Consider the following 27,760-nt stretch of genomic DNA (forward strand, 5'->3'; position numbering starts at 1 on the left):
GTTTAGGGGGCGCTGCAGTTGATGTTGTTGTTGTTGGGGTGGTGGTGGAAGGGTTGGAGAGATCCGCAACCACCCACGCACCGACGCCACCCACTGTTGCGCGTCGCCCTTCGACCCCACCGCCACCACCACCGCCGTCACACAGCGTGCGCGGAGAGACAATAGTTTTCAATTTACAGTTCGTCGGGGCTAATTGCTTCTCTCTCCCTCACTCTTCACCGACAGAAATCTAATTACGTTTTATTTATTTCGGCCGTTCCGACGACGACGACGAAATGAATACTTTCCGAAGATCTTCCACCCCCACCCCTAATTACCAATGTATTGTTCTTGCCTACTTATTCACCCGCCGCCCCATCTCACGCCATTTCCACCATTTAAATATGAATTATTAAATGCTCTTGTCTCTGCATACATACATATATTCTTATGCGTCTCTTCTTTTTTTTTTGTATTCTCACTTCTCCTCGTACATTTTCTATACGATTTCATGTGATGTGTGTGTACGCTTTTCTCTTCTCATTTATTTCCCTACTTGATGATGGAAAGCGGAGATCGTTGGTTCTTTTTTCTTCTCTCTTTGCCGGAGCTTTTACCGCATTTCCCTCCGCAATTCTCCGAACCCTTACCCCACCCCCTCTCCTTCCGGGGGTCGTAGAAGAAGTGGGCAATAAAAAAATCTCCGTAACGACTCTCGCTCTCCTCCGTCCAAACAAGGAAGATCCTCTTCTCCATCCAATTGGCGGTGCTTTCGGTTCTGAAAATAATAATGAAAAAAAAAAAAGAAGGCGAGTAGAGAGAGGAGAGGAACTACTAACCGACGCACATTAATCTTTCACGCATCAATTCCTGCTACCGTTATCTATTATACCGAAATCCTCCAACGATTTCTTCAGAACACTTCAAAAAAAAAAAAAAACTCTGAACAATTAAATTTGACAAACAATGATCATACGTTTTACATGTTCCACAGTTCGACTAATTACGCTACATCCATTTTCCTCTTTCATTGACTTTCATCTGTCATTGTCCTTTTTTCTGAAAGTGATTCATCGTTTTGTCAATATTTTTGGTTACTTCCATTCAATAACTGTCAAATAACCTTTGACATTCGTTGAGGATTGACGTTTCTCTTACGCTATTTTCTGCTATTCAATTGATTTTTGTAATTATATTCCTTGATGCATTTCCATATTCAAATTTCGATAATTCTGATCGAATTTCAAATTTCTAACCAATTTGGGACATTTTCCCCTAATTCATTGTTTTGGTTTTACACATTTTCTTTTTTTTTATATAAAAAAACAAATTTATTGTCGCTTAATTTAAATTTCATCCTCTAATTCTTATGACTGTTGTGAATGTAATACTCAAAACAAAGAAAATTGACATATTTGACATATGACATATTTGTCTTGTCATATGACGTATGTCATTCACAATTCGTTTTTTCGATCACTTTGAATTTGATTTCTTCGGACTGGATTCGCATATTTTCAAGTGAAATCCTTGAATCTGTTGTACACCGATTTACACATCTTTACTCTTACTTTTTTTTTTTTTTTGGATAAGTAAACATATTCTTCTGACAAACTTGTTATTGTTTTGAACTTTGCGATGAAAAGTTTTGTCAAGCACAATCACAATCTGACGATATACCTGTATAATTGCCTGTCATCTGTTGAATGACGCTGTATTAGTTTCTTTGAGGAAAAACTGTCTTTTTTTCTGTTGACGTTGCATTGTTTTGTTCAATCCTTTCGCACTGCAAAGGATGAATTTATTCATCATAAACGACTCTTCTGCTTGAGCTCTGATGTTTCGAGAATCATTTCTATATTTGCAAATTGATTAATCGACAAGTTCGTTGATGTAGACGAATGAATGTCGACGATGCGCCGCGAAGAATGGGGAATAATCGAAACTGGTGGTGGCTGTGCTTGTAATCAGTTAATTGCTTTTGCGGATGGGCCGGAACCTATGTTCATCAGATATTATTGTCGTTGCTATGGTAGAGAGAGAGATAGTGGCGGAATTAGCATTTGACGTTTATTAGTGGTGTGTGTATCCAGGAGAGAGAGAGAGAGAGAAAGAGAGAGATCAGAGGCAGCGGCGGCGGTGGTTGTGTGTAATCTGCCACCACCGGTTGTATAATCTAATCATTCATGCCTACCAACCCTCTCCCATCGCGATCGAGATGCGGGGGTGGGATGGTGGTCGGCAGTTGCGTGGGTGGCCGGATGGTTGAAAACACCCACACCTGGACTCTGGCTGCGCGGGGCAAGCACAAAATAATAAATCGATAATCCACCATCCTCGACGCTCGCTCTCAGCGGGTGGAGGGAACGAAATGAAAGAGAGAGAGAGAGAGAGTGAGGTGAATGTCGTTTCGTGGCGTATGGGGGGATGCTCGTGCGCCCCGCGACCTGTGACACTGTTTTGGGAGCCGTAGTTGTCCCGGCGACGATTCACCCTTAGCCTCGTTTCCGTTAATTGAGTGATCCAACATAGGCGATTACCACTACGACTACTCCATCCAGTCACCATAAGTCTTGGTCTGCTTGTTCGCTTGCTTGCACGTAACCCATCCCCCCAAAGCTTCTCTCTCTCTCTCTCAAGAAGGTCGTCGATGGGACCGAGCGCCGAACCTCGCGGTACACCGGTCGACCGAAACAATTGTAGGTACGTTCGACATTCTCATCGCTCATCATTTTGGTAACCATTGTAACGAATTGTTCTCAGGTGTGCGTGCATGCATGCGAAGAAACTGACATCCTCGCCTCCCCCGATAAGGTGAGGGTACTAAATCCTCTCTTTCCCACCCTCTCTCTCCCCCAGAGAGTACAGGTGTGCGACGGGTAATTCGGGGTTTGGTAACGCTTTTTGCGCATCCGGCCAACCGTGATTTATTAATTGCTTTTTGCGACGTGTCTTCTCCTTCCTGCTTGCTGTTTGCTTCTTCTTCTTCTCCTCCTCCTACCATAGGGGAGATTATCAGCGCCCAGATGCGTTTCGTTTGTTTTGTACTTTGACAAGTGAGGGGGGGTGGCGAGCGGGCGGTGGATTTGGAACACGGCTTGCTGCGTTTCCCATGCTGATGCTACTCTTCCTACATACACACATATCCAAAGCTCTCTAGCATTTTGTTTGCAGAAAAACGTTAAATACACATACACGTACATATTATTTTAGGAATCTTCTCTTCGTATTTACCCAAGCAAAGTGCACGTTCGCAAAAATTCTATAAATAAAATTCTTACGATTCACTAAATTACACGAAGAAAAGAAAAGAAAAATCATTTTCAGGACAACAAAGAAAATCTCTGATATCTGATATATTCAAATCTGAACTCTTTCAACTATTCAACACGACTGGTATTATAATTTTCAGTTTTAAGGTCCTGAAATATTGAATTTTCTTTCGACTTTATGTTGCCAATTTTTATATTCTACAACACAACAAAAAATAAATAAAAAAAAGAAAAGGTTTGTCCTCGACAATTGATTGAAACGATACATTTTCAATTTTTTCTGTCATCACAGATGTGATTTTTTCAAATATCGAAAAATTATATCCATTTAAACAAAATAAGAAAATGTTAAAATAATTACTTTGTTAATTGTAATAACTTCGAACGTTCGTTGCTATACTTTCGTATCGCCTGATCTCATTTTATGCTTCGCCTTCGATGGAACAGCTCCTAATTATTGTGCGTTTCGCGCAAATATCTCAATTCGCATTTGACACCTGTCATCCTTCATTGATTGATCGGAGGTTAGAGGATGGTCAGTCGGTCTATGTCGGTCGGTGTGCAAATTACTGCTTTCCTATTACCGTTTTCTTTCGCACGTACTCGTTGCGCATCCACTACACCTTGTTTGGTATAATTTTGTCTCGCCGTGTGCCCATTATCATATGAATGCTAATTATCCGATGAATTGACATTTCAATTGTCAGATGGAATGACAGTTATCGAATGTCACTTTCTCTCTCACACACACTCGTATCTTCCTGTCACTGTAAAAAAGGTGACGATAGTTTTGCTTCGAAATGTTGATGTTAACATATGGATGAGGTTGAGTTTGGTTGGAGGAAGATGAGAATGAGTTACGAGGAGGTGGGGCAGCCGAAGAAATGAATATTTATAAAGTCTTCGGGACTGGGGAATGGGACGACGGCGTGCGGGCAATAAATTTTCTTGCGAATGAGAATGGTCGACTGAGACAGAGAGAGAGACGCAATAAATAAACAATTTCTAATTTTAAATGCGTGCGCGCCGCCGCCGCCGCCGCTCCTCGTCCGGTGATTTTTCGGTCATCGTCTTGCTCAAATATTTAATTAGCCCTCTCCTCAGCATCATTACTTATCTTTCATCTCTTTCTTTCCTCCTCCACCTACATACATCTGTTCCATTCACATCTCCTTATTGCATCGCCCCCACCGACCATCAATTCCCTTTTCGGAGAGGATGGGGGGGCTTGGGTCGTGATCTTGCGATTCGATTCTAATCGCGAGGTTTATGCGACGATAAAAATCGCAATCTATTCGAGTGGACCGTAGTAATTCGATTTGTGCGTGGACGTAAAAATTCGATGATCCAAACGAGAATTTTTCACTTGGGACTTCTTTTATTTACGACGGTGTTTCGATCCGTTCATTTCGTAACTATTCTCAAAATTATTGCAATTCTTCTTCAGAATTACCGTTGCTGGCGCCGACACAAGATAATAACATAATTATTTATATAAAATAAAACGGACACAATTAATTAGATTACTGATTTGGTGTTTAAAAGTTATTGAAAATCATCGTAAATATTGTTAATAATCACATACGTAACGAACAGTAAGAGACGTTCCATTGCTACATTCACAATCATGCTGCGTTGAAATTACCCGTTGACACGGCAACACTAACAACTTTTGTTTACTGTCAAATATGACATTCTAAGTACTGTCATTCTGATTAGAATATATGTGATTACCAACAACAACAACAACAAATAAAATCATGTAAAAAGTCTTAACATCGGATTTGCTGTTTTACCATCAACTTCTGCTTAAGTAATTTCCAATGGATTTTGCATTAACCGTTTCTTGATTTCAAGCAGACTCGTTTACTTTGCTAAGAACATCACGATTATTATTATTATTATTTCCAAGACAAATTCTATTTGATGTGCAGATTTCGTTGCAATATTAAAAGCGCCAGTTTCTCTATGTTCGCTCGTCGACCATATGAGATGCAATATTGATGTTCTGGTGGAGGATCCGGGTTTTGCGCGACCTCTCGCGTTGTGCTTATTTTATTTTGTTTATTTTAAATTTGGTGTGTTGGCCCTACCTGAATAAGAAACGTCAACTGTCATCGATTGATAATAATAATAATCAATAACAACAACAATATTTTTGCAGTGGACAGCAGGAACACTCCTATCCTGCGACCGCACGAGGATGAGGACTCGTTTCCAGTGCTTTGCGACAGGGAGCTGCACTCGCTGCACCGAAACGTCCCGGCGCTCAGGCGTCGCGACGTCGACACGGCCACCATCAAGCAGCACTACTACCCCGAAGGTAAACAACAACAAACAACTAACGTATATCAACGGTTACCAATTGTTTACTATTTTGTTTTTATAAAATTTTGTTGATGTCGTACCAACTTTTGTGCAAATGGAGGAGAGCGAAGCGAAAACGGCCGGAGATAAATAAATTTCTTTGCGAGGCAACAAAGCCAGAGATAAACGTTACGTCTTGGTCGTAATTGTCGACGAAAGTTTCGACAATACAGCGACGACGACGCTTATCTGCGCTCTCGTTACGGGCGCGCGCGGAAACTTCTGACTTCCGGAACCGGAAGTTCCGCCATTCCGACGGAACGCTTCCGACCGATTGCGACAATTATCATCATTCTCTGCGAAAATTGAAAACGCGTCCGTCTCCAGATACAAGCGCACATGTTAACATCTTTTAATTAACTTCGCTTCATCGATCTAACGGTCGATTCGAACTAATTGGAAATTGAAACAATATTCGTTTTGTTCTTTTCGAGCGCGCAGGTTGGTAACGATTTCGGAAATTCAATTCCGCCAACAATATCGCACCTTTCGCTCGCGTTTTCCGCACGCAATTGTTAGTGATTGTTGAATTGCGTCGTTGGCAGAATTGTCGCGAGTGCGCGTCCTTTTTTTTTTGTTTTTTTGTTTGTTTATTTCTATTGTTTGTTTGTTTGTTGGTGTGGCGTCAGGCGGATGGGGTTGGTTGGTGTGCGGGGCCGCATTCCTGGCGCACCTGTTGACTTCCGGGCTGCAGTTGGCCTTCGGACTCCTCTACATCTACACCATCAAGTTCCTGGTCAAGAGGCAGCAGCAGCAACAGCAGCAAGATTCTTCGCCTGCGGCCGCGACGTCCACTTCCCTCGACGGCGTCTCCATCCACCACGATTTCTACGTGATGGCAACAGGTATGCCCATCGAAAACATAAATTGGGGCCCCAATTATAAAGCTTCATTAAAATCCACGACCTGCGGCTACACTTTTATTTGTTTCTCATTCATTTCCGGTTGGGACAGATGGCGCTGCGGATGCGATTTCCTGATTCGATTTTCGCTTTTCAAATTTAATTATCGTCCGAATTAATTCCATTTACGTTTTGTTTCGACCGACGCCGACCGACAACAGCAACAAAAAAACGGGTGTAATTCGGTTGTATAATCGAATTTGCCGTCGCAAATGAAAGACCTCTGATTTCCGCTGGGGAAGAAGAGGCGCTCGAGCAGAGCACTCTATTTTTTTTTTGTGCGATTCACTTTTTTTTCTTTTTTTTTTAATTTCGCCACCGTAGATGCGCGACATATCGTCCGAATTACTGCAGGCATCGTTCGCTTTGATGTTCTCCCCCACGTACAGACCGGGGGAGGACAGGACGTTCCGGCATTCTCCTGCCGTTTCGTCGCTTTCGGATTACTACAATGGTTTTAACACGCAAAGCCCACCGCCCGCTTCGAAGCATTACACGTTGCAGGTAGATCATCTATCTGTCGCCCGGATTTAATGAAATTTCCTAGCGCACTGCATTAGCGGATATTACCTACACGATTTACGCCTTTGATGCATTCATCACCTACGGTCATTTCAAATTTACGCTCTTTGTCCAAAGAATTATAAAAAAAAAACAAATATGATTAACTTATTACAATTCTAATTATCTATTTCCTTTTATACTTTTCTATCCACTTTTAAACATGACTCACGTCATATCAAATCTCCAGATTATCTTGTTTTTAGTCACGTAAACACGTATTTTGACTAAAACATTTCTTATGTTGTGGATTAAAATGATTTCCGCACGACCGTTTAATGTTCAATCATGTTTTCTTGACTTCCAGAACAGACAACTGTAAATAATTTCATTTCTATATGGATTTTTTTTTTGCATTATTCCATGGATTTCTTTCTTACAGTTGTCATCAATTCCGTTCATTGTCACCTCTGCATCTTGAATGTCTTAACTGTTAAACTAAATCAACTGTTAAACAAGACGTTAATTGTCAGAATCGACACTTTCATTTATACTGAATTGGTTCATTTTTGTTTTGTTTTGTTTTTTGTTGGCATTGTTTCTTTTTACGGTCATCTGCATAAAAACAAATTGAATAATAATATTTTATTAACATCATATGGAAGAGTGCAGTGTTTCACCACTTTACCAATAACAAATTAAAAAAGAAAAATCTATGATTATTTCCTTCTTTGCAATTTGCATCGGATTGAAAACTCCCTACACATTTACCAATTGTACTCTTATTGTGCTAATTGACGCTGGTTTGCTCCGCTTTTGATTTGCTCTTGCTTACAAAAAAAAAAAACGAGACTCACAAAACGTTTATACGCTAAAGACAAATTATTCTACACGGATTTGATTCTTTCTTTCCTTCATAATTTACATTTTCAATGATGATGATACGTTCTTTTAGTGGCAACATATCTATCTTTATTATTTATTTTATCATCGATAATTGAAGGATACGCGTGCTTTTTTAATTTCTTCGTGTACTCTTTTGTACTAATCTGATTTGATGATGTCTTTTGCATGTCATACGATTGCTATGGTTACAGAAATCTAAGATTGCGTTTTTTTATCATCTAAACTAATTCTAGATGCACGTTAATTTGTTTCCACTATATTTACTAACAATAATTCAATTTACTATTTCCACATTCTAAAGTAAATTTGTTGTTTTTTTGTTGTATTTTCATATATAGAAGGTATTAAATGCAACGCTTGCTTGCTTTAATACTGGATTTCCAATTTCGAACCAGTGAAGTCATAAAAAATTCTTGTATTCTTTTTATCACTGATAAGATGATTTTTGCATTTAATCTTTGACTCTCAACTGTTATCATATTCACTTTTTAGATGAGACATGTTTCCAAGACGATGGCGTCAATATTTACTTTGTTGTTTGTCATGGCGATTTTATTGTTTTCATTTCTTTGTTTTTTTTGTGCTTTTCTTTCGTAATCTCACGTAATTGCTAATTAATTGTACGACTTCCAGTATGAAATAAATTAAAAAAGAAATGCATAATATTTTACTCATTCACGAGAAATCTTATTTTTATACGAAAATTGTCTTACAATTCGTTTGATATTTCGAACGCGACGCTTAAATGTTGTTAGATTTTCATCTGAATCGAAAGTATATGGGTTTTTTTAAGTGAGCATCTCAATTTCAATTGAATCATAAATATATTTCTATTACATTATCTTCACGAATACGATCATAATCGTTACATGTGCTGCGTTTTTATTATACAAATGATATGTTATTTGGAAGGAAATTGTTTGGACATCGATCTATTTGGATTTATTTTCATAAAAAATCTCTTTTCATTTTGGCAGATCACGACGATAGAGGAATTCTTCGATTGCATTTGTGAATCTCGCTTTTAACGTGAATTTTTATCGTTATTTCATCGACGGGACGGGAGTGAGACTTTAACGACCGATCGTTAAGTTTAAAGTGATATTTGAATGTCTTCATCCGGGGGGGAAGCCGTCACAACCACTTTGCAGATTCGTTGTCATTGGATACATAAACATTTTTTTTATGCTTTTTTTTCTTTTCGTGGACGGATGAATGGGCTTCGAAAAGGCCAAATTAATTGACCCAGAAATGCGTATTATTTATGTGAAACACACACACGCACACACACATAAGAAAGCGACAAACAAACTCGTTAATTAAAAATAATTGCACCCACGTTGACAACCGCGTCGCCATCGGCCATTCATTGTTTTGACAAGCTGCATTGAGTATTTGACGTAAGCTGTCAAGGTGAAAGACGCTCTGCATTCAGTACTTGACGTAAACTGTCAGGTTGGAAGACGCTGCTGCTTGCGATCACGATAATAATTGCAAATGGATTTCCTTTTTTTTTATAATGATTAAGGTTATATTTTTTTGGAATGTAAATAATTAATGTTCCTTGTAGTGGAGAGCGGAGTAGAGTAGCTTATCCTGTTTCTATTTTCGGTATGTATTTTTTTTTTCGGCCCGAAGCGCGGACCGATTTAATTAGACATTATTTATATATATTGAATAGTTCGGGGCGCGGCATCGACCGAGCAATCTCCGCCCATTAAATGCGGATACCAGAAAAAGGATGTCTGTCTCTATGCCACATACCTACCTACCTACCTACCTACAACCTATCTATATATCTTCCTACGACGCTTGCCATGGTTTGTGTGTGTGTGTAGGCTTTCTCTTTCTCTTCTTCGCCTTGGCAACGGGCGCCTAGCGACTATGACCATATCTCGCTCGATGATGATGATGCTTAGTAATCGTCTCATTTTACAGTTTTAATTACACTTTCCAAATCGGTTAATAAAAATACCTATATATATATATAAATAAATAAGTATGCATATGAATGTGTGTAATCTAATCGTGGCACCTGTTTTTTTTTTGGTCGTTCCTTCATTCCTTCCTCGAGAACTCGAACCATCTTATTTATGTGATTGCGCCCGATTAATTTGAATTTTATCTCTTCCTTTCGGACCGTAGTTCTACCATCATCATCAAGTCTTGGTCTCGTCCTAATGACTTGACGAAAATATCGTAAAAAGTAAAACAAATTAAATCAATCCATCGGTTAATCTACTTCTGCCTCCCGTCCAATCTAAATAAGCAGTTGAATTCCGTTTAGATAATAAGTGAAAAGCGTACGTTCGAAATAACTCCACTCCACTCGGAAATGTATGTCTGTCTTGTGCAGTTGATTAATCGTCCGATTTATGCGAATCATAAATTATATGACTTTGAGCGAGTTTCGTACACTTGAGCGCATTCTTTTTACGAATTAAAAAAAAACTTCTGCATGTTATGATCAAAGTCTTATTTTCAACTAAGTATTCGAAAAAAATAAAGAAAACTGGAATTTCATTTCGGTTTTTGTTACTATGGTCAGTAAACAAACAAACAAACGTCAACTTTGACGTTGATCTTTTGCTGTCATTTTTTTGACGGTTGGAATATTTTTATTTTGTTCGCGTTTTATTTCATTTTCGTTTTGCATCTTGTATTGTTGTTTGTTTATTTTGTGTTGTTGTTGTCGTTGTTGATGATGATGCAAAGATGAATGAGCTGAAGGGAAAATTCGTGAACATCGTGCTGAGCGTGGAGGAAGGACGCGGCTTCGACTCGGTGAAGAACCCCATGTACGTCACGGCCAACTTCAATGGCCGCGTCATGGAATCGGACGTGGTGGAGGCCCATCCGAACATCATCTTCAACACGGAGATGGTGTGGGAGACGGAGAAGAAGTTATTGCGGAGGGCGAGAGGAGCGTATGCGCGCGTCCGCATCGAGTGCTTCACCACGGAGAAGAGATTCGTGGGGTTCGTGCTGCTGTGCTTGCGGAGCGCTCACATCCTCGCCTCGAGTCGGACCTGCTTGGAGGTGCCGTTCACGTGGAACCGTCTGATCAACGTGCCTAGCGAGTTCAAGAGAGGTACGCCGGAGCTGCACGTCTCCCTCACCATCAGAGACTATCTGACGACCAGCGGCATCGGCGATTTACCGCCGGCCATTCCTCCGCAAACGCTCAGCCCGCCCGACGAGCAGAACGTCAACGATTGCAATCATGACGATGATGATGACGTCGAAGACGAAGGTAATGTCAAGATCGTCGACCATAAGGTGCGAATACCTATAAGGTACGGGAAAAATGGATTCCTGCAGGTGGGGAGAGACGATGAGAAACTGGACAGGTTTCAGCTGAAGATAACGTCGAGGATGGCCTCGAATCTGGACACGCTGCTGCCGGAGAGTTTGGTCTTCAGTCAATCGCCGAAAAAGTACCATCTGTCGTTCGACGTGTTCGGAACGCCGGTGAAGACGCGCACGTTCTCCAGAGATCTACACGAGAACGTGAACGTCAACGAGACTGTAGTGGTTAACCTGTTGAGCAACATGCAGGTGCTTTCCGCGTACTTTCAGCAATTTCCCACCGTCGAAGTGACCTTTTTGAATGATCAGTCGAGTCTGGGGAGGACGCAGGTCGATTTCACCCGCTTCGACTGGGAGATGAAGCAGCACGAGCCGGAGTGGACGAGGATGGAGTTCGAGGAGAATTGCGAATTCGACGGTGCCTGTTCACCAGTGGAAGAAACTCAGCAGCCTCGCCGTCGCACCCCGACATTGGGCGTTAAAGCTCAGGTGGAGAGACTACGCGAAGTCGGACAAGGCGACAAGGAGTTGCTCTCCCCGAAAGTCCGCTACTCGCCATCGCCGCAGTGCGGTGAGCTTTTGATTGAAACGAAGACGCGACCGCAAAGCAACAGCGTGGATCGCGTCAAACCTGCAATAATCAATAAAGAGTCGACGACGACAAACGCCGTCCCGGAGACGGCTATCCTGCAAAGCACTTCTTCGCCTCAGCTGCAACCCAGAACCGACGACAGTTGCCTCGATGTTTTCCAGCAGTTTTGTCTGGATCTGATCGTGGAGAACTTCACGTGGCGCAGACCGCCGCCCGCCAAATCCACGCAATGCTACTTCAACTTTCAACATCCGAAATGCAACGCAATGCTTAGCGTCAAGGCCGATTTGGAGAGGCAGATCAACCGTCGAGTGCAGCTGGAGAGGGTCGTCTGCAAGCTCATATTCATCTCGACCAAAACGCGCGTCAAGCGAATGCTGTGCACGCACTCGCCGCGCATCCACTTGGTGGATTCAAAGAAAACGAGATTGTCTCAAGACTTCGGTATCGATGCGAAATTAATCAGCTTGCTGCATCCCGAACTGACGCAGATGCTGTCGCTGAAGACGCCCAAGGGAGAAGAACTGGCCGACGTCTCCGTCTCGGTGTTCCTGGAGGTGGCCGATCTCGGTGCCTCGTCGCCGAAATCCAACTACGAGCTGCTGCCCACGATCCTGGACGATAGCGTAATTGTATCCGATTTGGCGCAGTTGGAACGTTGGAAGCAGGAGGAGCGCGACAGATTTAAGAACGAGATGGAAGCGCTTCGACGTCGCGAACTGCAAGTGTTGCACAAAGATTGGATTTCGCGAAAGAATAAGTTGGAGAATGATCTTCGAAACAACATCACTCGCTGCAAGAAGCTATCTCGACAGTTGAAGAAAAGTGCGCACCGCGCGATGATCGACAGGACTGTGGAGGCGCGACGCAAATCAGATGGAGGCGGCGGTGACGAAGACGAAGAGGATGAGTTCAATCTGTACATGGAGATACACAAGAACGCCGTCAAGTATTCGCTGTGCGAGACGCACGAGCTGATTGAGAAAATCAGTCGATTGGAGAGGGAGTGCGTGGTGCTCAGAGATTTGCTGGCCGAGCAGGAGCTGGAGATGGACGAGATCAGGAAGGACGCGCTGACCGGTGAGCAGACCCAAACACTTCTGCTCGATCTGAAGCTGCTGGAGGAGAAATACGAGGAGGTGCAGCGCGACAAGAACTACTTCAAATCGGAATGGGAGAAGGCCGTGAAGGAGGTGCACCAGCTCAAGGTCGAGGACCAGAAGAATCTGCAGAGCAAGATCGCCATCGAAAAGGAGCAGCTGAGTCAGCTCAGTCTCGATACGTTCATCACGATCAGCGGACCGGCAGATAACAAATAATAATTATACTGTACACTATTATTACCAATTCATCAATAAATACTTTTTTTCTATTTACAATTATTAGGTTTATTTCATATAATTGTCACACTAATTAATATGTACTAATTAATATGTTGTGTTTCAGCTTGGATGGGTGCCCTCTGCCTGTGCGTGTCCTTTGCTGCGTCGCCGATAGTTGTAGCAGTTTGCAGAAGAAAATCGACTAGATTGGCGTCGGTGTTCGGTGGGCTGCTGTTGGCACTCGCCTGTCTCTTCACCTCTTTCGCGATGCAATTCCACCAGGCGGTGCTCAGCTACGGAGTGGTGCTGGGGGCGGGCGCCGGCATCGTCCGAGAGACCTCCTCTCTGATGTTGGGACATTACTTCAAGAGACGCCGGGAATTCGTCGAGATGGTGGCGCAGGCTGGGACAGGCGTCGGCGTCGCACTCTTCTCCGTTCTCTACAAGGAGGCGGTCGGGTGAGTTGTTATTCAATAAGAAGGTGCGTTAGGACTGCGCAATAAACTTTGGAAAATATTTGAAAAGGAAATTAGGCTGGAGGCTCGGTCTGCAGGCGGTTACCGGTCTTCTGTCGCTTGCCTTCTTCCTCCCCATCGTCTACCGATCAGCGAATCTCTATCATCCGCAGCGAAGGGCCATCACCCACCTAAAGAACCAACGAAAGAAGATGAAGGAGAAGAAGACGCACGCGAAGGTCAAGAAGCCGCCGATGTTTGATTTCACGCCGCTCAAGAGTCGCGGATTGCGCGTTCTCATCCTAGCGAGCAGCTCGGCCGCGCTTGGCATCTACGCACCGATCTTCTATCTGGTAAATAAACATGCATCAATTAAATTTACTTCTTGCGAATTAATCTTTACGTTTTCTTTTCAGTCGTTTCAAGGCTACAGAGAGGGTTTGGAGGATAGCGCTCTGGTGCTTCTTCAGACGTTCCTCGGTTTAGCATCAGCGTTGGGCTGCGTGGGTTTCGGACTCGTTACCGTTAAGCCGAGTCGGCAGTGCCTCATCTCGAGACAGTACCTGTGTCAAGCCGCTCTCGTCGGAATCGGTAAGTCACAGACAACCAGAATAGAATTGCTATATAATAATAATAATTACTTTCAATAGGTCTCAGTCTGCTGGCTTTGAGCGCCGTCCAAGGTTACCACGGCTACGTCCTCTTCGTGTGGCTGTACGGCGTCTGCCTGGGCGGATACAACTACTCGATCAAGATGTACACGCTGGAGAGGATCAGGGCAAGGCACTACACCAAAGCGTGGAGCTTCATCCAGGGTGCCCGTTCGATCCCGGTGCTGATCGGCGTCCCTATCGCCGGATACATCAATCAAACCCATCCCAAGGCCGGCTACTACTTTAGCTTCGTCGCGTCTATAGTCGGAGCGTGCTTGCTTTTCCTGGTCGGCACCAGGAAGGACCAACAGCTGCAGCAGCAGCAGCAACAGAGGCCTCCGTCTCCGTCTGCTCTTTCCGCCGGCGGCTTCCTCGACGAGTGCAACTGCCCGCTGGGAGCGGCCGCTCCTCCCTATCATCCCCATCATCTGGACCACATCTCCTACAACTACTACAGACCCGTGAGCGTCGCCGGCAACCACCATTACGAGCGTCTCTTCGCCACCTACGAACCGTCCTACGACAAGGGCGGCGGTTTGCACAGGCACGCCTCGTCTTCGTTTCGTCACCACAGGCCGGACCATAGCAGCCGCATCCATCAGCAGTACCTGCCGAAGAGTCTAAGCTACGCAGCGAACATCGAGTGTCCTCCGACCACCTACTACATCCACGACTACCAGCAGCAACAGCAGCAGCAGCAGCATCCGGCCTACAGGAATCTGCTGAGACCGAGCAAGAGCGTACCCGAGGGTCTCGCGCGCACCGACTACTACTACCACCATCACCACCACCGGAGGCCTCCAGCCGTACGCAACGTTCAGGTCATCGAACAGATCACAACGTCCGTTTGAAAACGGACGACGTAATTAATTAAACCCATCATTCTAGTCACAAATCATCCAACGCCACACATCCTCTCGCAATAAGTTTCGTGATTGAATTGAACGCCAAAATTGCGAATGCGAAACTACCCTTCCTCTCATCATCATCATCATCATCATCATCCACCCTAAATCGCTCAACTAATCAATTAATTACACTTCAACTTTGGAGTAAATTCGTGCACATCGTGCGCTCGTACCGCTCAATTATCATCGCATTACGTTCGCGAATTTCACCAACTTTGCAAAATTTCATTATTTTTCCAGATCATTTCTTTTATTGTCTCAACTATCGAGTTCCGCAAATTCGTGCCAACGCAGCGAATATTGCATATATAATTAATTCACTGCCAATTAATTTATAATCAACGCTTCCTGGTTCATCGTCAGGCCGAGTCTGCATTTTTTTTTTTGTTTTAAATTAACTACTATTCATTAAAAAGAAGGAAAGAAAAAATAACTCGGACCAGAGTTGCCAAAACTCTCTCGAAATGAAAACACAAAAAAGAAAAAAAACGAACAACTAATTAAAGAAACGCACCAAATAATATTAATAACTATAACGGTATATATATATATATACATTTAATTAATAATTAGTACATTTTAAGTAATTATTATCGAACGGATATCAATTTTTAATTAAGGTTACGAAATCGGAATAACGACGCTTTAATTAATACAACACTAAATATATATATATATATAAATAAAATAAAAACGAACAAATCGCGGTGCGCCCCAACCTCCGGTGTCTTCCGCATTCTCCTGTTTCTCTTATTCGTTTGTTTTAAACTCATCACCATAACAACTCGCAACAAGAAAATTAGTTGTTTTTACGTTTTGTTGATACAGGAAGTTGTTTTCTTGTGGTTGCGATGACGACGATGAGCAGGTAAATAATGGAATGGGTTTCCATGGAAATCCGGTAGATAATAAGCTCAGGTAAACGTACTGGAGGCACCGGCGCCCAATTCCCTTCCCTTTCCTCCCCACACACTATATTTATAATAATAATAGAAAATTTAGAAGAAGTCGAGAGGAGAGGAGAAATTGAGTAGATAGTAGAGTTTAGTGATTTTAGGGCAAATATATAATTGTTCGGATAGAAAGTTAATATATATATATAGAGAGATATAATAGATAGATAGGTGGTAAACATCATCATATTTGGGAACAAAGCTGGAAAAAGTAAATTTTGAGGAAAAAAAAATTATTAATAAATATGTCAATTCTTAATAAACAAATATATATATATGTATATGTATTACTAAGTGATAACGACGAAGTTGTGAGCATGTTTTATTATTATTGTTTGAGATGATTTGAAAAAAAAGAAAAAAAGAAGCAATATATATATATATATGTATATTTAAACAAATGAAACCTATTATATAAGAAAAGATATTATATTTGAGGAGATGTTGAGTGAGATTTAAGAGAGGAATTATGTTTGATTTGTTTTTGTTGTTAATATTGTGTTAATTCTTTTGTGCATATATATATACTATACATATGATATGATGAATTTATATTTTTGAAGGTAGAAGAAGAAGGAGAAGAAGAAAAGAGATAAAACCCTGTTGTTGTTATTATTATTGATAATATTGAAGATGAAAAGAAGAAAGAAGGCGTTGAAGAAGCAAGAAAATAAATGAATAAAAATCGTCTGTTTTTCATTTGTCATCATTGTGTTTTTGTTTTTTAGTTAGAAACGTCAATGGATGTGTCAGGTAAGTGAACTATAGCAATTAGATGATGATGATTGAGATAAATTATAAAAGTTAATTATTGTAGACTTTTGAAGATGGGAAAAGAAGGCGATGAAGAAACGAGAAAATAAATGAACGAAAATCGTCTGTTTTTCATTTGTCATTGTGTTTTTGTTTTTTAGGTAGAGTGGATGTGTCAGGTGAGTGAACTAAAGCGATTAGATGATGATGATTGAGATAAATTATAAAACTTAATGATTGTAGATATTTGAAGATGAGAAAAGAAGGCGATGAAGAAACGAGAAAATAAATGAACGAAAATCGTCTGTTTTTCATTTGTCATTGTGTTTTTGTTTTTTAGTTGGAGTGGATGTGTTAGGTGAGTGAACTAAAGCAATTAGATGATGATGATTGAGATAAATTATAAAAGTTTATGATTGTAGACTTTTGAAGATGGGAAAAGAAGGCGATGAAGAAACGAGAAAATAAATGAATGAAAATCGTCTGGTTTTCATTTGTCATCATTTTTTGTTTGTTTTTTAGGTAGAGTGGATGTGCCAGGCAAGTGAATGATGATGATGATTAAGATAAATTATAAAAGTTAATGATTGTAGACTTTTGAAGATGGGAAGAGAAGGCGATGAAGAAAGGAGAAAATAAATGAATGAAAAAAAAACTTTTGTTTTCTTTAACATGTCAATGTGGAAGTGTTTAGGTAATGATGATGATTAAGATAAATTATAAAAGTTAAGTTAATTGATGGATGTTGAATTTGATTTTCAGATTGATGGATTTGCAAAATTGTTATTGATGGATGGATAAGTTGTGCCGCGGTGAAATCGATTTTCGCTCGAATCTGCGAGCTTTCAGAAGCTTATCTAATCTACTAGACTCAACCTGCATTGTTGTTCTTTTTTTTTTCTGTTGCTGCTATGTTGAGGTGTGTATGTATGTATAGGGATTTGTTAGTTATGCGTGTTGATGAAGCAACAGCAACAAAAACATCAACAACAATGGGAGAGAGAGCTCGTTTGGGAGTGATGTTTGCGCAGTTGTTCATAAATTCAATTAGCCATATGGCCTTTTTACGTTGCAGATAGAGATAGATGATGATGATGATTACGATGATTGAGTTCGATGATGTTATAGAACTGATTTCGATTGCGCTCGAATCAGTTGATGCGAGATGTGCATCCCGTTGGGACCATGCCGAGAGAGGAATGTAACAATCACCGCCACCACCACCTCGTCGATGACGACGTCCACGTCACCGATGGGCAGTGGATTGCTGCAGCTGATGAGCTGGAATCTGACGGCTGAATGCGAGCAGCAGCAGGATGGACAGGACGTCCCACATCCCGACTTCAATACGATCGTGAGTCTCTCTCACCGTTTGAATTCATTCATTCACAACACTCTCTTCTTTCAGATAGACGACTTGTCTAATGTGAGCTTCATCAATGAGCTGTGGGAGGTCGCCTCCACGTCCGAGATCGTCGTGAAGAGCGTCCTGTTCGTGCCGGTCGTGATCTGGGGCATCCTTGGGAATCTGTCGCTCATCTTCGTCGTAGTCAGGAATCGTCATCTGCAATCGCCCACGAATCTGCTCATCTGTAACATGGCCTTGGCGGATCTCCTCTCGCTTCTCATCCATCCGTGGGTCTTCCTCATCAACGATTTCTTTCAGAATTATCAGCTCGGCGAGTTCGGCTGCAAAGTGGAAGCTGCAATAGAATGTGCCCTGCTTCTCACGAGCGTGATGAATCTGTCCGCGATCAGTTACGATCGTCTCACCGCTATCGTTCTCCTGCAGGACACGAAACTGACAGATCGTGGTGTCAAGCTGGTGATGGGCGTCACCTGGATTGCGGGACTGATCATAGCCACGCCTCTGTTCTTCCTGCGAACGTACAAGGAGCGACAGTGGTCGGATTTCCTGGAAAAGTACTGCACGGAAAACACGATCGTGACGAACATCTATTGGCACGTCATCATCACGGTGATGGTGTGGCTTCCACTGATCATCATGCTCGCCTGCTACATCACAATCTTCGTCAAGGTAAGCAATTCAAATCATCTAGTGGGATTTGCTCTAAATTAGCGACGAGATTAGTTGTCCAGGTACGAGAGGGACGTTCGCAGCAGGGCGAGGGCGCGCGCCACCCAAGCTCGGTACAGGGCGAAGGTCGCTAGGACGATGTTCACCGTCGTCATCGTCTTCATCATCTGCCATCTGCCGTTCACCGCGCTCATCTTCTACCGCAACAAGCTGCTCCAGGATCACGTCATCTCGAGCCCCGAGTCCGTGCAGAACGTCGCCAACGGCAACTACCAGATCTTCTGGTTCGTCTCCAAGTACATGATGTTCATCAACGCCGGCGCCAATCCCGTCATCTACGGCCTCCTCAACGAGAAGTTCAGGCGCGTCTTCAAGTCGACGCCCGTCGTCAAGTGGATCTTCCTCTGCCGTCTTCCCTCCAAGAAGCGCGTCACCATCGTCCTCGACGACGACAACAAACCGTGCAAGAGTCCCGGCACCAAGGAAACGGTCGTCGTGGATACCAACAAACCACCGAACAAATTGTTCACCATCTTCAAGACGCCCTTCTACAAGCACACCAATTAATCAATAACGAATATCTGTAATTATATTAAAGAATTTAATGTATTTAATTACAAATCCTGGTCCTCTTATAAGATTCTAATAAAAGTTTTTAAAACTTTTGAATTTGATTATTCCCTCTAAAATGTTACATTTGTGCTGTGTAAGTTGCATATGCTTTTTTCCAATAGGAAATCCTATTGGCAGCACTGAGGCGTATATATGTGTATATCAGTTTTTTTTATTTTTATCATTTTGGTTGCGTTGTGTTCGCTTATGTTTGGAAGTTGATGTTGTGTTGATTTATGGTTTACGATTTGAAAAGTATCATTTTTACGTATTCATCGCAATTTTGGTGAGTTCGAATGTGAATTGTCTATAGATTGGAGATGTGAGCGTGTGGATGTGTGCGTTTCGTTGCTTCCAGCGGATTGACGGGAATCGATTGGACGGGTCGCGGAGCAGTCAGAAAAAACAAACATCGAACATAACCTCAAAGGAAGTGGAGGAGCGAGCTGTATGGGGTATGAGTGGTGGCGTTGACGAAAGAGATGGACTCGAGCGACGATAAGGAGGAAGAGGAGGAGGAGGAGGAAGAACAGGGAATAAAGTTACCCAAAATGAACTGGTGGTTCTACATGAAGTGTCGAGACGAGGCGTCCGCTGGCGAAGAGGTTGTTGCAGGTAAACACAGGATTGTGGAGAGGTACGATTTCGTTAATAGGATCGACGAGGATATGCATCATCATCAGCAGCAGCAGGAGATGATGGTGCCTCAGAGTCCCGAGAGCAAAAAGAAAGATGAGCTGTGTTCGTACCTGCAACTGATGGATCTCAGCAGGAAACCGGATACTACGGATGAGGAAGAGGAGGAGAGGTGCAAGAGCAGACGATCCACAAGGGTTAAGAATCAGATGATCATGAATATGAAGAAGAAGCTAAAGGATAAGTTGGCTGGGAGCAGCAGCGGTAATGACGAGGAGAGCGAAGACGAATTCCGGTGGCCCCCATTTCCGCACGAGAACGTGCCCAACGAACGGGTCAACTTCGATGAGGCGATCAAGGAGATCGTCGATGAGGATGAGCGCGTCGCCGCAGACAAGGAGAACGAGCAGCAGCAGCGCAGGAAACGATTTTTGAGGCGGCTCAAGTTGAGGAAACGATGCAGCAGGCGTCGCAGAATAATACCGAGGAACGAGTTGAGGATTTTCGTCAAGCCTAAAGTTAAAGTGAAGAAGAGGAAGAAGGTGGAGGAGGAAGTGGTGGTAAAGGTGAAGGAGGAAGTCGGTGTTGTGGAAGGGGAGGAGGATGATGACGATGAGGAGGAAGACGTGGTGCGCGTTTGGGATCACGACTACAATCTGAGCCCGGACAACAAGGAATCGTTGAACGGATTGAAGTGCAGGCCGGTCGATAAGAGCAGCGCGCGTTCGTTGCACTCGAATCTGATAAAGAGGAGGCGGCATTTGAAGAGATCCACGTTGGCGGGGGTGTTTGAAAAGTCGTCGCACATGATCGAGGTGTTCGAGGAGGACGGACGGATACTGAACTGCATTTACCATGGCAATCATTTGGTCGTAATACAGACGTATTCGGTGTCGTTCTGGAGCCAGAGCGCTCTCGGTCTCGTCCTGGAGGCGCAGAACATGTGGATCCCGAAGGGGAACATCTGCAGGTTGCCGCTGGACAATGTGTGTCACCTGGTGGAGAGCGCGGACAGCGTATTCTATGCGGAGGGCAACAACTCGTACGCGTACGTCGAGCTGTACACCAAAGAGCACAAATCGGAGAAACGGGAGCGACCGGTGACGGACGTCTTCGTCGTGGTGTATTTTTGGCGGGAACGGCAGAAGGAGCCGGAGAAGAAACTGCTGCAGCTGGAGAACATCGCCAGCCACGCGAAGCACGTCAGATATGTGGCTGTGAAGAGCGCGTGCACGGTGCTGGTGTCCTGGTGGGAGATCGTCTCCGACGAAAAGTGCGTGAGCAAATTGAGAGCGTATCAGCTGTCGTCCGACTATCAGACGGTGTGCGACGTCCGAGAATTGGAATCCGTCGAGTGCCGAATCGAAAGTCTGCACAACATTGAAGATTGCGACAATCTGGTGATGGGATGCGGCGATCAGAACATCAGCGTGTGGAACTGGGAGTTTGGTTACATGGTGGCGACGATGCGCATCGACGACGGCATCCTCTCCGAGCCGCAAACGCAATGGGTCAAATGCGATCAGGTAAGAAAGAAGATTTTCCTATAAGAATAACAACTGAACTGTTTCATTTTCAGGGTTTCCTGTTTGCTATACAGCACTGCAGGAGCAGCGGAGTGATGCGACTGTTGGCCGTGAACGGGATCAACGAGAGCTGGAAACGATTGCAGATCTACAAGCCGATCAGCGGATTCAAAAGGTGTGTGTGTGTGTTTTGCACGAATGCAGAGAAGAGGAAACTTTAATAATAATATGTATGATTTGTGTAGGTTGATGGGAATCTGCGTGGACGGTGGAATATTGGTCGGATTCTACGAGAACGGTGTGCTCTGTTGGAGGGTGCAGACCGGCGATCTGATCATGGACGAGACCAACGATGAGACTATAAAGTACCTGCCTTCTGGGAAGCACGTGATCGCCTATACAGCCTTCACGCAACGGTTGAGCGTTCGAAGTGCGCTCTCCTACTTGATCACCAATTACGATTCGAGCACCGCCGGTGACGGCGGAGGATCGCAGCAAGCGTCCGCTTCGGAAATGCCTCATATCCCGCCCTCATGACATGACCACCAATCAGTAATCAAAATTAATATTATTGTTAAGTAATTAGCCAATGTCAGGCAAGCAGGCAATCATGTATTATGTATGCATATTGTTATTGTTATCGATGAATGGATGAATGAAAGAGTGCGAATAGTACGGATGGATGGATGCAGGCAGGCAGGGAAGATGAGAACAACTATTATCAATCAATCATTCTAATTATGTTTTTGTCGTATATAATAATTCTCCAATTGAAACGTTATTATTGTATATTATTAATAGAAAAATTTAATTTGATTCCGTTCGCCATTTCATTTTATTATCAATCATCATCATTATAATATTGAACAAACAGAAGAATAATCAAACATTCTTTTAACGATTCGCTAAAAAATAAGTAGAAATTATATTCCAAACAGTAAATAGTGTGTGTGTGTGTGTTGTACGACTACAAACTAAAGGTATTTTGTTTTTTATTATTATTATATATATATATGAACAAATTTAAAGAAGATTTGCAAGATGTAAAGAGTAATACGTTTGTTGCATACTACTTCTTGCTGTTGTTGTTGTTATGTTTATCATTTCTTCTTTTCTAATCTTCGAGCGTGACGTTCTTGAATAGATACGACATGGATTCTTTGTTGTGGATCCTGCGGATCGCCTCGGAAAGCATTATGGAAATGTCCACGGTCTTTATCTTGTGACACTGCATCTTTTGCAGCTCATGAGGAATTGTATTTGTGACGACCACCTCGTCTATTGGTGAATCCTCGATGAGTCTGGGTGCATCGGAGGAGAGGAGGCCGTGCGTCGCCAACACGTATATCTTGTAGGCGCCCCTTTCTTTCAACACTTCTGCTGCAGCCACGAACGAATGGACGTCATCGATGAGATCGTCCTTGCAAAGAAAATAATATTGATCGAGTTTGTTTATGACTATGATGATGATAATGATGAAGACTTACGACCATGATGGCGATACGTCCACCCACGTCTCCTACGACGTTGATGGGAGGCTTCTCCTTGGCCGGATGGATGGGCACGCCGACGCCGGCGTCCATGGTGCGAGACCTGGGGATCGTCGGCGGCGAGTAGCGCCCATCCACCTCGTCCGATTCCGCCTCCTTCTGCTCCCCGTGAATCACGGCGATGCCGAGACGCAGACGTTCCGCGTACGAGGTGGCCTTATTGGCGGAGCCCGGATTACGGGCGACGATTATCGAATTCCTATAATCCGGAATCTACAAACAGCAATTGTATTAAATATAATTACATTGCTGCCGTTGTCGCTGTCGGTCAACTCACGCACTCCTGGATGTACTGCAGCAGGAAAGGGCTCGCCCTCAAATTGTCGACGGGGCAATCGAAGAAACCTTGGATTTCCTTCTGGTGCAGGTCCATGGTGATGATATGTGTGAGACCGGAGTTGCACATCATCTTCGCGAGCAATTTGGACACGATGCAGCCGCGCTTCCTCATCTTGCACTGTTTACTGTACGGCAGATACGGGATCACCGCTACGACCGATTTTGCCGAAGACGTTTTGCATGCGTACGCCATGATCAGCAGCTCCATAATATTGTTGTTACAATCCCTAAAACAACAACAACAATCATTAATAAACAATACACTAATATATAGGCAACACAATGATCTCATGTGATCAATTTCAAACGAAATCTTTTGTTTATATAATGTCATCATATAATACATATGCCTATTTGATTATTAATATTACTATTATTATGAGTTGAATTGTCTTACTTGGTTCCGGTTTGTATGATGTAGATGTCCTTGCCACGGACAGAATCCCCAATCTCGACCATCGTCTCCCTGTTGGTCTTGTGGTAGACAGCGCAACCTCCAGATTTGACCCCCAGACGAGCGGAGATCAAGTTGGCCAGCTCCGGATGGGAATTGCCGCTCAGCAGGACGATGTCCGAGGTGATGGGCACGTCCATCTCGATAGACCTCGGCAGCCGGATGCCACCCAATCTAGAAGCAAAAGACATTTTCGCCTTCGGTTCTGCTTCCTCTCAACACAAACTCTCTATGCACTTCTTCTACACACGAATCACAAGATTATGATGATTAGAGGAGACTGAAACTGAACTGAACTGAATACACACTCATCAGATGATGAGCATGACATGCAATCAAGGTCACAGAGGAGTTAACGTTCGTTACGTTGTTAGTAATGTAAGATTGTTATTGCACATACACACATATATATATGTATATATGTGATATCGATATATATATATTTGTCTAATCTACCTCGCTTTCTTTGTAAACATTACACAGGCCGGATCTAGTGTCCTCTTTCTTTATCTCTATCTCGTCGTTTCTTCCCTCACGCGCACACAGCACAGACACTCTCCTGTACTTTCGTAACTGCTCTCGTTACGATAAAAAATATCACTTCTGATTGCTTGCTTGCTTCTGCTCCTCCTCAGGTATTATATTGCCGTGGGTTTCGATTTTTTCGCTGTTGCGAAAAAAAAAAACAAACGACTATGTATCAACAAAAAAAAAAGTTCTCTCACCTTGCGCACCTAACTTCACCTCATTAATCTCATCGAAGACGGCCGAGAAATAACAATCGTACATACATTTAGTACGACAGATTGCAATAGTTTAAGAATGAGGATGGGGTACAGGTATATCGGCGATTAAGCCCTTAACACCAGAAGGTTCGGTTAGGTTTGCAGATGTCTGCTCCATCTCGTGGTTTTTTCCTATTCGAGTCGGTAATGCAGATCATACGTTTTACCACCGGTTAACGGACAATAATTGACGCATTTCGTTGTTGTTTATACGCGATCCGCAATATCAATCGGCCGTGCTTTGGTTCCCATGGTAACGAGGCGAAAGTTTGCAGAGCACTTGTCTGGTCGAGTCAAACAATGGATTCGCACAATTGTTGATCAGCGCGCGTCCGACTTTCCCTTCTTGCAATTCGAGCTTATCCAATTAGAATCTGCTCGCTGCTGCTGTTGCTGTTACCGCCGAAGATATTCGTCCTGCTGTTGCTGCTGCTTCTGCTGCAGGTGAGTGAGTACCAGAAAGGGGGGTCTTCTCTTTCGCTATGATCCAGCAGTGCCGCTGCCATCGCCATGGGTGCCTGTCTGACATTGGAGCGAGAGGAGGACTTGGCGAGGCGTCGCAGCGAGGAGATCGACAAGCAGATCGAGGAGCACGCCAAGAAGAAGAATAACGTCATCAAGATACTGCTGTTAGGTAGGTAACCTTGGTAACCATCACCAAGACACTAACAACAACAACCTGTTGATGATCATCACTAACAGCTTATCATTCTTGTCTTCTTCAGGCGCCGGAGAGAGTGGCAAGAGCACCCTGGTGAAACAGATGAAGATCATACATGCGGATGGCTTCACACTGGCAGAGCTGAGCAGCTTCAGACCCACCGTCTTGGATAATCTGCTGGCTTCCATGAAGTACGTCCTTGCTGGTATGGGACTGCTGAGAATCAACTTGGAATTGTCGCGGAATAAGGTGAGAGTGCGAATAATCGAGATGTGCGTGAACAATTGTAACAATTATTATCCACCTTCAGGTGCATGCACAGGTGGTGCTGCAGAGCAGGAGCTGCTTCGACATGAGTTTCACGGTGCTTCCGAACGTCGCGGCCTCCTTGCAAGCGCTGTGGTCGGACCGTGGCGTGAGATTATGCGTTGCCAGGGGATACGAATACGAGTTGAACGATTCGGCACTCTAGTAAGTCGAGTAAGTCGAAAAGATCGCAACTGTGTAACTTGTTAGTTTTCAGTTTGTTCGAGAATATGGAGAGGATTTGCGATCCGAAGTACATACCGACGCCGACGGACGTGCTGAGAGCCAGGGTTCGAACCCAAGGTATAATAGAGACGCATTTCCGTATCAACGATATGATCGTCAGTATGTACGACGTCGGTGGGCAGAGGTCTCAGCGCAGGAAATGGATCTACTGCTTCGACGACGTCCGGGCCGTACTTTTCGTCGTCTCCTTGAGCGGTTACGACATGACACTCTTGGTGAGTTGATCGCAACAAATCCCTTTATATACTTATATGCGATTCTGCAGGAGGATTCGTCCGTTAATCGCCTGGTGGAAAGCTTGAATCTCTTCGGGCAAATCGTCAACAATCCATTTTTCCGCGAAGCTTCCTTCGTCCTCTTCATGAACAAATTCGATCTCTTTCGGGATAAAATTCTGCACTCCAACAGGCATCTGCGTCTCTACTTCACCGAATACAGAGGTTCGTCTCTCTACATATCTAACTTGAGCCGTTTATTAATATCGCTGAACTTTATAGGACCAGACAGGGATGTGGACAGAGCTGCACTCTTTATCCAGCACAAATTCACGATGCGCAGCACCGACTCGAGGAAGGTGCTCTATCCACATTTCACCACTGCCACGGACACGGCCAACGTTCAGGTCGTCTTCCAGGCGGTCATGGAGATGGTCATCTCCGACAATCTGGGGCAAGTGACGTTACTCTGAAGATTTCCCCCCCCACATCAAAATGGACCAATCATCATCATCAGAGGATATAGTTTATATAAGTAACATTTAAGCATACAGAGTTTCTCGCTTCTTTAAGCCGACGCATCCGCTGCAAAAGTTAATTAATATTGAAAAGAAATTGCGGATGTTGGCTTTACGCGCGAAGATATAAAACAAACAAAAAAACACGTGATTTACGTACCTTGAACCGTTTGGATCTCAGATCGTTAGTAATTTATGATGTGTATAGATATTATTATTATTATTGTTTAAGCGCGGAATATTTAATATTTGTCGCGCTCGGATTTCCTTACTTTTGTACTTTCTGTGATAGACACGTGGCCTTACTACTACTACTACTGCTAATCATGAGTAGTAAGAGATTCATTATTTCAATCGAACGCGAAGATTGTTTTATATTTAACATTTAAGAGTATCTAGTTTTAAGCTCGCTTCACATGAGGATAAAGAAAATGTTTCGAATTAGAATTTGTAGTGTCATGAGCATATATGAGATATTGTTCATAAGTGCCACTTGCTCGTGATGACCAATTGATATGTAAAGCGATTCATCATAGACAATAAGGAGAATCTCACCACTTCGACTAGCAATCGGTGAGCAATGTACATATACTTCCATGTTTACAGATATTAAGAAATTATAAATATTTTTATATATATATATATTAAATGCAATACTGAAAAGTCCAATTAGACCTTTCAAAAAAAACATATACTTTCCTATTCCTATTGCACTTTAAATTAGCCCTCTGCAGTAATTACGAATTTCACCGGCAGATGTCGCCTCGGTATTAATTTTTAATTTGAATCAGTTGGTACGTCCTAATGCGCTGGCGTGGGTAAGCCGCAAGGTGGACTCGCTCAGTCGCAGTTCGATTATTATCACGTGAGTTCGAGTTTTGAATGTTCGAAAAAAGTTGTGTGAATCAAGAGAAATGCAGTGAATCGTCGCGAATTTCATCAATCCAATACGATTGCAATTGAGCCGTGAGTAGATCATTATTTCTATGTCGTGAAGTTTTG

At 43.2% G+C, this 27,760-nt stretch overlaps 5 protein-coding genes across 10 annotated transcripts; 4 read left to right on the forward strand and 1 right to left on the reverse strand.

Annotated features, from left to right (window-relative positions):
* The first annotated feature begins 2,382 nt into the window (after positions 1–2,382).
* LOC108561575 (monocarboxylate transporter 2-like) lies at positions 2,383–15,646 on the forward strand. The gene is made up of 7 exons (XM_017919571.1): positions 2,383–2,678; positions 5,416–5,574; positions 6,248–6,463; positions 13,275–13,608; positions 13,676–13,958; positions 14,022–14,196; positions 14,256–15,646. Exons 1-7 carry the CDS (start codon positions 2,630–2,632, stop codon positions 15,107–15,109), a joined length of 2,070 nt encoding a protein of 689 aa, XP_017775060.1. The 5' UTR covers positions 2,383–2,629; the 3' UTR covers positions 15,110–15,646.
* A 1,851-nt stretch (positions 15,647–17,497) lies between these two features.
* Positions 17,498–19,530, forward strand: LOC108561576 (trace amine-associated receptor 5). The gene is made up of 5 exons (XM_017919572.1): positions 17,498–17,566; positions 17,635–17,791; positions 17,948–18,226; positions 18,281–18,910; positions 18,965–19,530. The coding sequence occupies exons 3-5, from the start codon at positions 18,038–18,040 to the stop codon at positions 19,475–19,477; spliced, it is 1,332 nt and encodes a 443-aa protein (XP_017775061.1). The 5' UTR covers positions 17,498–17,566; positions 17,635–17,791; positions 17,948–18,037; the 3' UTR covers positions 19,478–19,530.
* A 163-nt stretch (positions 19,531–19,693) lies between these two features.
* Positions 19,694–22,470, forward strand: LOC108561574. 2 transcript variants are annotated; one of them, XM_017919570.1, is made up of 4 exons: positions 19,694–19,808; positions 19,881–21,684; positions 21,738–21,859; positions 21,930–22,470. In XM_017919570.1, the coding sequence occupies exons 2-4, from the start codon at positions 20,005–20,007 to the stop codon at positions 22,219–22,221; spliced, it is 2,094 nt and encodes a 697-aa protein (XP_017775059.1). In that variant the 5' UTR covers positions 19,694–19,808; positions 19,881–20,004; the 3' UTR covers positions 22,222–22,470. The 2 variants fall into 2 exon arrangements, with proteins under 2 accessions (XP_017775059.1, XP_017775058.1); XM_017919569.1 differs by having other exon boundaries at positions 19,694–21,684.
* Positions 22,471–22,618: 148 nt separating this feature from the next.
* On the reverse strand, positions 22,619–24,889 carry LOC108561577 (phosphoribosyl pyrophosphate synthase-associated protein 2). Of its 5 annotated transcripts, none has more exons than XM_017919576.1 (6): positions 24,762–24,889; positions 24,484–24,694; positions 23,971–24,201; positions 23,512–23,800; positions 23,172–23,447; positions 22,619–23,104 (listed from the first exon to the last, which is right to left on the reverse strand). In XM_017919576.1, the coding sequence occupies exons 2-6, from the start codon at positions 24,501–24,503 to the stop codon at positions 22,799–22,801; spliced, it is 1,122 nt and encodes a 373-aa protein (XP_017775065.1). In that variant the 5' UTR covers positions 24,504–24,694; positions 24,762–24,889; the 3' UTR covers positions 22,619–22,798. The 5 variants fall into 5 exon arrangements, with proteins under 5 accessions (XP_017775065.1, XP_017775064.1, XP_017775067.1 ...); XM_017919575.1 differs by having other exon boundaries at positions 24,753–24,847; XM_017919578.1 differs by lacking the exon at positions 24,484–24,694 and having other exon boundaries at positions 24,753–24,831.
* A 109-nt stretch (positions 24,890–24,998) lies between these two features.
* Positions 24,999–27,376, forward strand: LOC108561578 (guanine nucleotide-binding protein G(o) subunit alpha-like). Its single transcript, XM_017919579.1, has 6 exons — positions 24,999–25,446; positions 25,538–25,722; positions 25,784–25,944; positions 25,997–26,240; positions 26,291–26,465; positions 26,523–27,376. Exons 1-6 carry the CDS (start codon positions 25,323–25,325, stop codon positions 26,711–26,713), a joined length of 1,080 nt encoding a protein of 359 aa, XP_017775068.1. The 5' UTR covers positions 24,999–25,322; the 3' UTR covers positions 26,714–27,376.
* Positions 27,377–27,760: the final 384 nt, after the last annotated feature.

Source organism: Nicrophorus vespilloides, unplaced genomic scaffold (assembly GCF_001412225.1).
Source record: "Nicrophorus vespilloides isolate i.1.1-1 unplaced genomic scaffold, Nicve_v1.0, whole genome shotgun sequence".
NCBI lineage: Eukaryota > Metazoa > Arthropoda > Insecta > Coleoptera > Silphidae > Nicrophorus > Nicrophorus vespilloides.